This window comes from Anomalospiza imberbis, chromosome Z (genome assembly GCF_031753505.1).
Source record: "Anomalospiza imberbis isolate Cuckoo-Finch-1a 21T00152 chromosome Z, ASM3175350v1, whole genome shotgun sequence".
Taxonomy (NCBI): Eukaryota; Metazoa; Chordata; class Aves; order Passeriformes; family Viduidae; genus Anomalospiza; species Anomalospiza imberbis.
The window spans coordinates 24,553,121-24,565,060 of NC_089721.1; the positions used below are offsets into that span (position 1 = coordinate 24,553,121).

At 36.6% G+C, this 11,940-nt stretch overlaps 1 protein-coding gene across 4 annotated transcripts; it reads left to right on the forward strand.

Moving 5' to 3' along the window:
- The first annotated feature begins 1,650 nt into the window (after window positions 1–1,650).
- On the forward strand, window positions 1,651–11,705 carry LOC137464614 (protein FAM240B-like). Of its 4 annotated transcripts, XM_068176057.1 has the most exons (4): window positions 1,652–1,720; window positions 1,973–2,159; window positions 8,460–8,608; window positions 11,077–11,705. In XM_068176057.1, the coding sequence occupies exons 3-4, from the start codon at window positions 8,463–8,465 to the stop codon at window positions 11,207–11,209; spliced, it is 279 nt and encodes a 92-aa protein (XP_068032158.1). In that variant the 5' UTR covers window positions 1,652–1,720; window positions 1,973–2,159; window positions 8,460–8,462; the 3' UTR covers window positions 11,210–11,705. The 4 variants fall into 4 exon arrangements, with proteins under 4 accessions (XP_068032156.1, XP_068032158.1, XP_068032159.1 ...); XM_068176055.1 differs by lacking the exon at window positions 1,973–2,159 and having other exon boundaries at window positions 1,651–1,720; XM_068176058.1 differs by lacking the exons at window positions 1,652–1,720; window positions 1,973–2,159 and adding an exon at window positions 2,180–2,700.
- Window positions 11,706–11,940: the final 235 nt, after the last annotated feature.

Below are 11,940 nucleotides of genomic sequence, written 5' to 3' on the forward strand. Positions count from 1 at the left end.
TAGGCAGTAAAATTTCAAACATATAGTAGTCTCTATGTGTTTTATAAGCTTGAAATAATTTACTCAAAATATTGATTTGTCTGACAAGTCTATAGAGAAAATCTATGCTACTTCTAAAGTCACTTAACATAACTGACTGAACTAGAAGGCTGGAGTAGACTATACTGATCTCTACATGGTATCGGATTGATACTACAGTGATCAGTCTTGCTTTCTATGTCTCAGACACTTTATTTACAAGGATCAAAAATCTCTGATTATTTCTGTGTGCCTTGTTGCAGCCTGATCCTCTGTCTAGTGTTTCTTATGCTTTCTTACCACTAGGCACCACTGATATTACACAGTGGAACTGTGTGTGAGTTCTGAGATGTTGAATTTGGGCAGTTTCAGCACAAGAATATAAGCGGGATTTCAAGATCTGTTTTATGTCTGGTCTGTAGTGAAATTCAGATTTTTCAAAACATATTCCATAACTTCCTTGCCATGAAAAAGTATGCCTTAGGATACCTGGTAGACAAAATGTGAGCAATGTATTTAATAGTCTGGGAAAGTGCAAAATGCACTTCTGAGACATACAGGAGATCAAACAAGCATGCTGTTGGTACAGCCTCTCAAGCCCAGAGTTCTGCATTATTTATATGAAGAGGAGCAGCTCCAAGATGAGAAACTGTAAGAGTCTGACACCATCAGCAGCAATTTGGGCATTTGTCTAGGGTTCAGGATCAGACATCAGTCAGAGAAATCTGTCCTGGAACAGTGATTTAACAGCTTCATGTTACATTTCATGGCTAACCTACACTAACAGTAGCAATGCTGAGGTTTTACTAATTGATTAGTAGAAAAATTAATTTAGCTGTTCATCTGAACTAATTATGGATTCTTTAAGGATACTTAATGATACATTGCAATCTCCCTCTCTCTTCCTTTCTCACTGTCTACTAACAACATTCAGTAGACAATAAATAACCTGTTACTCTTTATGTTAGGAGATAAGGTGGACTTCATGCCTCTTCTTTACTCCTCTTCCCTATGGAGGAACCAGCTTTTATTTCTTATGATCTCACCAGGGTACATCTATTTAAACTTAGAAGTTGTTAAAATGAGCTAACATCTTTTAATGAAAGCTCCTTAACTGCAAGAAGTTTAAAAAAGGAATTCATCCAGAGCTGCCTTAGAAACAGTTTTGAGTAGCAGCATTTGGCACAAAATGAAGCAGTGAGTTAAAGAAATTTTCTGGAGAACAGAAATGTCATAAACATAGGGAACTGAATTTCAAAAACAAAAGAAAAAAATTACCGGAAGGATTGAAATAGATAAAATGGCACAAGAGACAGTTTGTGAACTTGAGATCTAATTAAAATTTCTGTCATAAGTTGAACCTTATATGTTGTAAAAAATAAGAGAACTAGGTGAGTGCATGAATCAATTAGAAAGTTGAAATGAGCATTGTACTTCTCTGGAAAATATGAAAGTGATTCTAGATTCCAATTGTTATATCCAAACAAAATAAGAAGGGACTAATACTCAGCTGGAATGTGACATACAGTTCTCACTGACTGTGTTCAATGAGACCACAGCAAAGGGTCATGATACCTATCTCTCTATTAAGGGAATGAGTACGAGAAGACTCCAAAAGTCCTCAAATGCCATATATATTATCAAAACAAGGAAGGAGAGGGGAGGGGATTTCTGCCCTACATAGCTTGAAGACATGAAAAGGGTAACTTGTCTCCTGAATACATTCAGATTTTAGATTAAAAGAAAACTTACAGTACTTGGCATAGAAAATTGTGGAGCAAGCTTTCACTGGAAATACCTGGAGTAAGAAACATAATTATCTTCAAGGTGAAACTTGCCAAACTACCAAAAGGTTATGCAGTCAGGTTGCAGGTAAAAGCTGAGAGCAGAAAGTCTGTCACTATCTGCTCTCCCTTTGTTAGAGTAAGCAGCTTATATTTTTCTGTTCACCCAGGAGTACCAGTGGAGGGAGGAAGAATCTGTCCAAGATGTGGAAGTGCTAAGTTCTGTAACAAATTATATATGCTGTGTTTCAGCTTGCAGCTGGTCAGATTCCTACACTATTGAGTGTATTAACAGCTTAGCTGAAATCCTGTCATGTAGTCTACCAGGTGCTGTTACAGACCAACACTTCAAAAGGGGTGAAAAAGAAATCTATTTATCTGTCAGTCACTCAGAAGCACAAACGTGAAACAAGATGTGTTATTCAACATGTTCTTTTCAAATCTATCCTTTTTCTTGGAGGGAACGGTGCCGAATTCTTCCAAGTCATATGGAAGTTGTGCTACAGTGATCCACACTTGTGAGATCTTACTTGAGTAACTGTTTCTCCAGAGCCAAGTTATGACATCAGTGGCACCTGCCAAAATTTATAGCACAGATCAAACCTGGCATTCAGAGTTTGTGCCCTGTAACTGTCTGGTCATTCCTTGTGGTGTGTTGCAGGCTTCACAAAATGAGACTGTGGGTTTGGGGTTTTTTTCCCCCCTGCCATTAAGCTAATTCATAATAGCAGATGTCATCACTACTAAATAAAAAGAGTGACGGATGAATAGATTTCATCAGTTATTCCTGGCAGAGTTCTCTTGAAAAGGGGAACCCAGGGGTAAAAAACTGACATGATTCAGTAATCACTCAAGAAAACCATACTTTGACAGAAGAGGAAGATACTATACAATAAAAGTAAGCATTTATATTCTTGTATTTTGGCCAAAATAAGATTTTATCTTCCTGTCTTAATTATTAAATCTGTCTAGATATACATGGGTATACATTAATTTTATGTTTTGTTAAATCATGCAAATTTGAACAATGTTTTCTTCTTGTTCGCTCCATGACCTGGAATTCTGTGTATTTCAGTATGCCTTTATGAAAATTATTCTGATCCTATGTGATTTGTAAAACATAAGAGGTATACATCCATTGTTTCATTTTACTTTAATCATAACTTCTGTTATTAATCTATTATTTGTTACTATATTTTTTGGTATTACTGGAACTTCTGTAATACATACACTTCAACTGAAAGGAAAACCACTATAAAAGGAACGTGTAAGGGGATACTCATCAAAATTATGCATTCTTTACGTGTAATTTAAAACTTTTCAGAGCTTTGAGCTTTTTTTTATTTTATTTTTTAAGGAGCACTATAAACAGGCTTTGAACTGTACTATAATAGATATATAATGCTGGAAAATATTCCATGCTTAGGCAAACAAACCCTGGTGAAGGGCAAAAGGAATAGGATATTAATTAGTGTCCTGAAAAAGATAAACCAGCTCATGGTCATGATATGACCCAAGGGACTGAGTCTAGTTAAAGTCAAAGATAATCTTTCCTTTGTTTACAATGGTCACCAAAAAACCTCTGAAGTGATTGTGGAAATTCTTCCAGGAATATGCTTGTGCTGCATATTAAAATTGGCTGAATCATCAAATTCATTGAAAGAGTTAAAATTAAACTTATCTCCTACTTTTAGAAAGGAAATATTATATATATATATATATATAGATATATATATATATAATTCTTGTTTAAGACTGTCTTTCAGCAAAAATTTTGGAAATAAACTTTGGAAATATTCAAATATTGTTTTATATTACTGTTTAAAATACTTTCCAATAAGGAAAAAATCATAAAGTGATTTTCTTTTTGTTAGCCAAACCAATTATTCTTTAAATTATGCATAATTCAGACTAAACATCACATTGATATTTTTCTCCAAATATGTTCAACTAACAGTTTTACTGAATATATTGCAACACTTCTCACTAAAAATAAACGCACAAATATTTTGCCTACAAGTCCGTCTGTATAAAACACTGAATTTTTAAGACTATGGCTACCTTAAGACACATCTTAAATAGAAAGATTGAAAAAAGGTAAAAAATGGCTCCTGGGACTTTAGAAAATATTTTCTTCTCCTGCTTGTTTATTTCACATAAAGATAACTCAATGTAGAAATTATGTTTAAAACACCAAGATCCATTTCTGTCTCTTAAAACTTTTCCATAAAGAGTCTAAAGTAGAAATTACAAAGTGTGCAAAGAGAAATTACTTGCATTGAATATTTTTTAAAACAATTTTTTGTACCTCAGCAGAGGTAGACTGAGATTACATTAATTCAATGTATGCAGACCAGGCAGGGACGAAGACCAGAGCATTTGGGAACCTACTAATTTAACGCCTTACCAAAGCACACTCAGATGCAGATCAGATTAAATGAGAGAAGGTTGTACCACTGGCTTTTTCCTATACTGGTTTTGTGCCAGTGAACAAAAGTTGCATATGCCAGTGCATATGACATACAGCTAGAAGCAAAGTTTCCTCCCCCTTTTATGGGATAGATCTATAGAGAGAAAGCTGTTCATCATTCACAATTCAAGCCTCCTTTAAATTGTCTCTGGGACACAACCTCACAAGGAGAAGCAGAGGGGCAGGTATCAACCCCTCACTCTTGTGACCAGTGAGAGGACTCAAGGAAATGGTTGGATCAGGGGCGGTTTGGGCTGGATTATCAGGAAAAAGTTCTTCATCCATAGGGTGGCTGGACACTGGAACAGGATCCCCAGGGAGGTGGTCACAGCCTGACAGAGTTCAAGAAGAATTTGGACAATGGTCTCAGGCACATGGTGTGACTCTTGGAGATGGTGCTGTGCTGGGCCAGGAGCTGGACTCAGTGATCTTTGTGGGTCCCTTCAAATTCAGCATGTTCTGTGTCTCTATGACTTTATGAGTTTAAAACAATGTATTATATGTAGGTGCTGTGTTTCATGAGTGATTTGCTGTCTTACAGATTGCTGCATGGCCCTCTGATTTATAGTTTGATTATAAATGTAGGAGATTTTTCTTTTACAGTGCCATTAATTTTGTTTTTACAATTACTTCTTCTTGTGGACTTGTCCATAAATTAATAATATGTTAGCATATATATTAATTTCTGTAAATGACGAATGCTGTAAAAACTCTTTTGTACACAATTATATGTTTTTGACAGTTGAGGTTCAGAGCTACCAAATGCATAAGCTACTTTTACCAAGATCTAATGTCATCATAATTTAAATGTTGTTTTATCAGCTCAGCTCTCTAAAAAAGCAGTAAACTATGCTTCATATGGGCAGGTAGGACTGCAAAACCCATATAATCATAGTTCCTCCTTAACTATCTTAGTTGAATATTTAATAAAGGACTCTGTCTTGCACCAGTGTTATGCACATTTTAGTAATCCTTCTTAGAAAATACATTGCAGATAATTTTATAGCATAAATTTTCACTTCATAAATGACACAATATTCCAGGTCCTCTGAATGAATAATTTTAAATTAATAGAAGTGCTTGCTCCTGGTTATTTTACATTCATATCAGTGGATAAACATGATAAAACAACCTGCCATTAGGAGTCAGAAAGACACCTCCCTGAGTTTCCTTTAATATCTCTGGAATGATGAACCTATTTTCTTTGCTCACTGTCCACCCAGACAAAAATGGTCAAAGGACTGTAAGAAAGTGTGTTTTTAGAGATAATCTAATTGTTCTACTTGTTACTGAGCTCTGAGTTACCTGAGTGAAGGAATCAAGAACAACTTTGATGATATTAAATCCAGTTGTCAGTGTAAATCCAATTCAGGTTATTGGGACATCTAAAAAAGAAAAAAATCACACATCAACAAAACATGTTATCTAGATCAATAATAAATATTTTTTCTTTACAAAGGGTTACTCAGAAATTCAAACCAAGTTCCTAAGAAGAATCTTTCAATTAGCATAAAGAAAAGCAGGCATTACAGTACACATGAACCCTAGATGTCGTAATGCCAGGCTGAAAAATATGATGCTTTCACACATCATACCATGAAAGAGGGTCTGGCCAGCAATGCAGACAGTACCATCTTCAAAAGTTTTACATCAAGAATCTGTCTTAGCAAGGACCACAGCAATACCATGTGGAATATCAATTGTCACTGACATAGCTAGGAACTAATAGCAAATGTCCTTGACTTGCATAAAGACCCACATACCTAGCAGACTAAAACTTGTAGAACTACCTCTATCTTTTAGGCACCTCTCTGATCGCAGCATGTTCTTTTGAGTGGAGCAGACAAAACTTAAGGCAGCCAAAACCCTCATGCACCCCCTCAAAATCTAATCAATTTAAATCTCAGATAAAGACTGGAGACCCTCTTTGTACCACTTGGAGAACATAAAATAGAAGTTTAATAATCATAAAAATTTAATCTCTAATTAAAGGTTAATGTGTTATGTCAGATTCTTATATGAGGCAATGTATAATAGAGTTTGGAGGGCACACTGATTCCGTTTGTCAGCAACTTGCACTTGGCTTCTGAGGCAATGGGATAATTATCTGTAGAGTGTTAAGTGGGCAGCTGCTAGTGATAGAAGAGCCTCTAAATTGTGTGAAGACCCGTGTGACCTGCTGATCCAGGAATGATGAAATAATCAGATTCCATCACTCGCTGTAACAAGCTATTACTAGAGCATTTATTTTAACACTGCTCAAGGCCTATGGAATTAGGACACAGACAGGGCATGTTCCAGTGCATCCGTGACATGCATATTTTTTGCAAGATGAAGCCTTAAATAATATTATTATTTTGGGGCCTCAGAGTGAGACAAAACTTTATTAAGATTAATCATATTCCCATTTAGACCATATTCATTGCCAAACACAAGATGCTTAGCAAACGATGTTAGTAGAACTGCTCTACCCACACCAATGCAACAATTCCTGCTGTATCATGCTGTGCTACATCTACAGCATCCCCAGTCATCAAGAGAAATACTAGAAAAATGCTGCTTGCCTCAGAGAAAAATACCTGGTTGTTTTCACGATAGTGCAGCTCTTGCTAAACTTGCCATGAAGAGGATCAGTGCTCTAACCACTCAAGGTACTCCATCATGCAGGAGGTTATATTACATGAGCTAATGTTCCTGCTTATCACTCCAGTTGAGCTGTGCTGGTCTTTAAGCAACTGGACTTCTCAATGGAAAACGAATGTATCTCAAAGTTATTTTTCTTTTTGTTAAACAGTTTTTCCATTCCAGCCAGACTTTGTACCAAATTTGGCAAAATTATTTGGTTTTACCTATCTTTTAAAAAAAAAATGTATTCATTAAAATTATGACAAATCTAAAATATTCAATTTAGGAAGATGCCCAGAACTTAGCTTAAAACTTACTTTTAAGGTTCCAGGAGTTTCAAATACTGTATTTGATAGTAACCTTTCAGAAATTTGCATTAATTGTATTACATCTGACTGTCCTTTACATTTACTCTGATCTTCCACTTTACAGCATTGTACAAAGCAAGTTTCTTAAGATTGGCCTACATTGGCATAGCCTTTGTTGTATTTATCAAGAATAGCTCCTAAAGTATGAAATCACTGAGGAAGAAGATGGTTTATGAGGGTCTGTGAGGCATTAATTCATTACCATTACATAGTGGAGTGTTGGCAAAAGTATCTAATGATAGCAGAATACACAAGGAAGCAAAAGGATTTATTTTACAGCAACCCTCAAATTAAGTGCTGATCTAGTCACAGAAAACTTTGAGGTTTAGGTTTTTGGGGTTTTTCTTTCTTGTATCCTCCTGCTTTCTGGTGGGGCTTAGTGGAGGAGGCTGGTTCAGGAAATAGGCAACAGAACTTAACTTTTTAAAGTGCCATTACGATTTGATAACCAACACAATATGGTAATATCAGCAAGGACATCAGACACGATGAGAATTTTAATGTTTCAATAACAAGCATTTAGCAAGGACAAAGTCGCTTCTTTTCTGTTATTCTTATCATTTATTGGAACTGATCCCTGTATTTCAATGAGCTCTACCTTTAACAGTATTTAAGACTGATTTTTATAAAACATCAAACAAGACTATAACAAGCTCCCCAGGGCTTTGCACTCTGTGTGTTTCAATTCAGATTCATAATTCCCTTGCATATTTTGTGCATGACATCATTTGGAGTAGCAAAAGGAATCATTTAGGAGCAATGCATTTCCCTGAGATAAAACAACTATGATCTGTTTTAAGAATATGGGAGATAGAAAATAGAGAAGTCTTTCACATCTAATCTGAACTCGAGTGGCAATGGCACTGTATTTGAAAGCATTTTTTGCAAGTTCTTCTAAAATTACTTAAAATCTCACATATACTGAGGCATCCACAATATTTCAGTGAACTGTGCCATGCACAGTCATTACTCAGTAGCAAAAATATTGTTATGCCATTCAACTGTCACCCAAGGCCTGTTTCAATGCCTTATATTTTGGTTCAAGGCAGACTACACACCAGTTACCTATTCTTTTCTGGTGACATAATTTATTTTAATAGCACTTCCTGAGAATGAAATTTCAAGGGGCTAAGTAACACAGTATCTGCCTCAGGTCAGGCTTTTGACTGCTCTGACCTCCAAATTGCTTTTCAGAAAATGAGCAAGCATACGAACTTTAAACGGCACAGGATGTGTGGTCATGATGCAGAAGAGCTGAAGAAATTCTGGGAAAAGGTCATCCAAGAGCAAACTAAGCAACAAGAAGCTGAAGAGTTTAGGCTAAGCAAAAGTGCCCTGAACAAGTAAGTGGCATTTTTTCTTTTCCACAAGACAGCAAGGCATGTAATCACGTGTTTTAAAATAAGGTAACCTCTTATTGTACTGCTTTATTCATAGCACAGATTGTGTTCTGGATCTTTGGCACTTTTCCTCTCACAGCTGCTTGTCTCATATTACCATAGCTCTTCTGCTTGGAAAATCAGACACCCCTCACCCCTAAACCTCATGAGCATTCTTCAAAGGCCTTGAAGCATAGCCATGAAAAAATAAAGCACTTTGGAATTATGGCTTGTGACAGCCAGAAAATAGCAGGAATTTTACCTGGAACTGGTAGAGCTACACAAATAAACAAAACAGTATTACATTAAAGTGACAACCACCCACCTAATCTGTAGAATAAAAAACCCATGGCACCTTTGTAATGTTTAATAGCCCTTCACATCATACAAAACCCAAAGGTAAAAATGACACAATGAGATTTTCCCATTCAATGGAACATGTTGTGGGCTTTGTGTTGTTGGGGGGGTTTATTGTTTGTTTTAGTTTGGGGCAGGAGGGGGAGCTTTACAAAGCAGAATAAAATAACAGGGATTGCCTACAGAGAAGCTACATAGCTGTATTTTGGTACAGATAACTGCACAAGTGTGATGGACTGCTTCAAATATTTGTTCAACTTGTGAAAACTAAGAACTTTGGGTCAGGGTCTCCTGCACACTAAGTGAATCCCCTGAACTACCAATGGTCAGAAACAGAGGACAAGAAATACCATGTCTTGTGTGGTTTCCTTTTGTGCTTTCCTCCTGAAGTTAACAAAGGTTTCCCTGCATAAACTTTTCTCAAAACTGGGACATTCACATAAACTAATTTGACTTCAGCAAACTAGAAGGTGCTGCCAAAGGGCTGTTTCTTGAAAAAAAGTCTACGTACTTTGACCCCAGTGCCCAAGAATGAAGTACTGTCATCATTTAGATACTTGGAAATAAAGATCTGGGTAGGCCTTGTATCTCAAAAAAGTCAGATGTGGACAATCCTTCTTTGAATATCCTACTCCAGATAGTCAGTAGTATTCTCAAGTCCCAGTCACAAAATTGTTGGAGAAAAAAACATATATGATAAAATCCAGGAAAGTTCTCAGGTTCACTGGAAACATTTATCACCCTAGATCACAAATGACTACCAGGAGAAGACAGTGCAAATGCAATTTGTGGTTCAGATAAGATTTTTGACTTCACAAAGTTGAAAATGTTAATACCTCTACTCTGAAGATAAAAAATGTCGTGAAAGAACCTTGAATATGTGTTCGCTTACATATTCAATGTCTTAACTGACCCATCACAACTGAAATAGACCCAAGCAAGTTCCTTCAAAGTCACTTGCCCAGTCAAAGCCCAGAGTGTTCACAAAGTGTTCTATAATTTGAAAAAAAGTGATATTTTCAGGAGGTAATAGACACTATCAATACAAAACATACATATTCACTACCTCATCTTAGAGGCACTTGGGAGAATGGTGTGGTTTTACATAAATGTGAGTGCTCCGTTTTTGACATGTAGGACACTGATGAGAAACACCAGTATTCTCAATGGCAAATTTTTCCTAACTCACTGCACCTCTCTTTTGAGGTTTATCTATATGCACATAAGAATATTGAAGACTAGGTAGTTTAAAACACAATGTAAAACCAAACTCAGAATCAGATAACACAAGCACCTATGTGAAAGGTGCATCTGAGTTATTCTCAAATGAAATCACTGGCTGATGTTCTTTTCACCACACCAAAGGTAATTTAAAACCCCATATATTCTACAATGCATTTGGCATCACTATATAATATCTAATCTTATAACATTACTGGGTCAGGTGTTTCATAACATTTCCTTCAGAAAACAACCCAGCCAACAATATCTTGCAGTCGTCTCTAGAGATTTTCTCTTCTGTTTTTACTTGTGTCTTGAAGCTATGTGGCTTCTCTTGCATGTGACACCAATTCCTTTCATTTAACACGTACAGGGTAGACCCTGTAACAGGATCTGTAAACAGAGTTGGTTTTGTTTTCTTTTTTACCCAAAATGACATATTTTAAGTTCAGCCTGCTCTTCTCCACAGCATTTTACAGCAGAACTTGAGGGGTTGGAGGAAAAACTGTATTTTTCAATTTACACATTGAATGACCTTACTGCATAGGCAGTACTTCTGTGTGGCTTTGAGAATACCCCAGAGGGAAAAACAGAGTTCTTCACGGTGACAGTATTTCAGCAGTTGTTTGACTCATTCGGAATCCAGCAATGTCAACCACTGATAGTATCAGTACTATTCTTTTCTCCCCTGCATTCCCAATGTAGCAAGCTAGAGGGATGTGTAATTGGTAAATAAATACAGGACAAGTGCTCTAGTGATGAAAGAGAGGAAAGCTTCGACCCTGCTGAAAAGCCCTGGATACATTTGAAGGATTTGGCTCAATAACTGCTAAGCATTTGTACTCTCTTTGCAGACTTCGCCAGGAATGGACTCTGCGGCTGGAAGGTCGAGTAAGGCAAGTCCAGGCGCACATGAAAACACGGGAAGAACAAATGACACCACTGTCTATCGAGGCTCTTCCCTCACCAGACAAAACTGTTGCTTAAAGGTGCTGTGCAAACACAGCAAGCACTGGGCCTGATTCTGACCTTGCATGCATCTAGAAACCAGCAGTTACACTGCTGAACAAACAAAAGGTCAGATTCTGTCCTTTTTCCAAACTATTTACTAGAGCTACTATTAAAGTCCTATATAAATTCAGTGCAAGAATAATGCCACAGGGGAAAAAAAGCACAAAGGAACAGATGAGAAGCAGACAACTCTAATTTTTTCCATTATATATTATTTCTGTGATGTATCTATGTAACTGTATTTCCAAGTGACAACAACATACTCCTAGGAAAGAGGGAGGCTTGTTTAATAGGAATAATACATTCAGACAACTGCATGCAAAATTGCACATTTCCATTTACACAGCTCACAGAGTCTGTCTTAATGCGAACATAAGATGTTCTGTCTGTCTTGATGAGCCATAGCAGAGGGAGTTAAGGATTAGCCTGATCAGCTGGCCAGGAGGAGAAACATATTCTTTAATTGGGGGGGGGGGGGAGAGAAACAACTTTCCTGATCATTTAAGAACATTTAAGAATATTTACAGATCTTAATAATTAAATGAACAGAAAAAATTACTTTTACTTCCTTGGGGTATGTAAGAAAAAGACTACTGAGTCAGTAGTCTTTATTGTGAGCCAGTCTGACAAATGTTAGAGTAGTAAGCGCAAGTCAGTGTGAGAGTTTGAAATAGAAGGCAGCAAATCATAACAGCATGGAAATGCTT

What these genes read in the sequence shown, in the direction of transcription:
- LOC137464614 (XM_068176054.1), top strand. Translation starts at nt 8,221, where the DNA reads ATGCACAGTCATTACTCAGTAGCAAAAATATTGTTATGCCATTCAACT. An exon ending in CAGTTACCTATTCTTTTCTG is followed by an intron (nt 8,344 to 8,459) that starts GTGACATAATTT and finishes ATTGCTTTTCAG; the next exon opens with AAAATGAGCAAGCATACGAA. An exon ending in AGCAAAAGTGCCCTGAACAA is followed by an intron (nt 8,609 to 11,076) that starts GTAAGTGGCATT and finishes CTCTCTTTGCAG; the next exon opens with ACTTCGCCAGGAATGGACTC.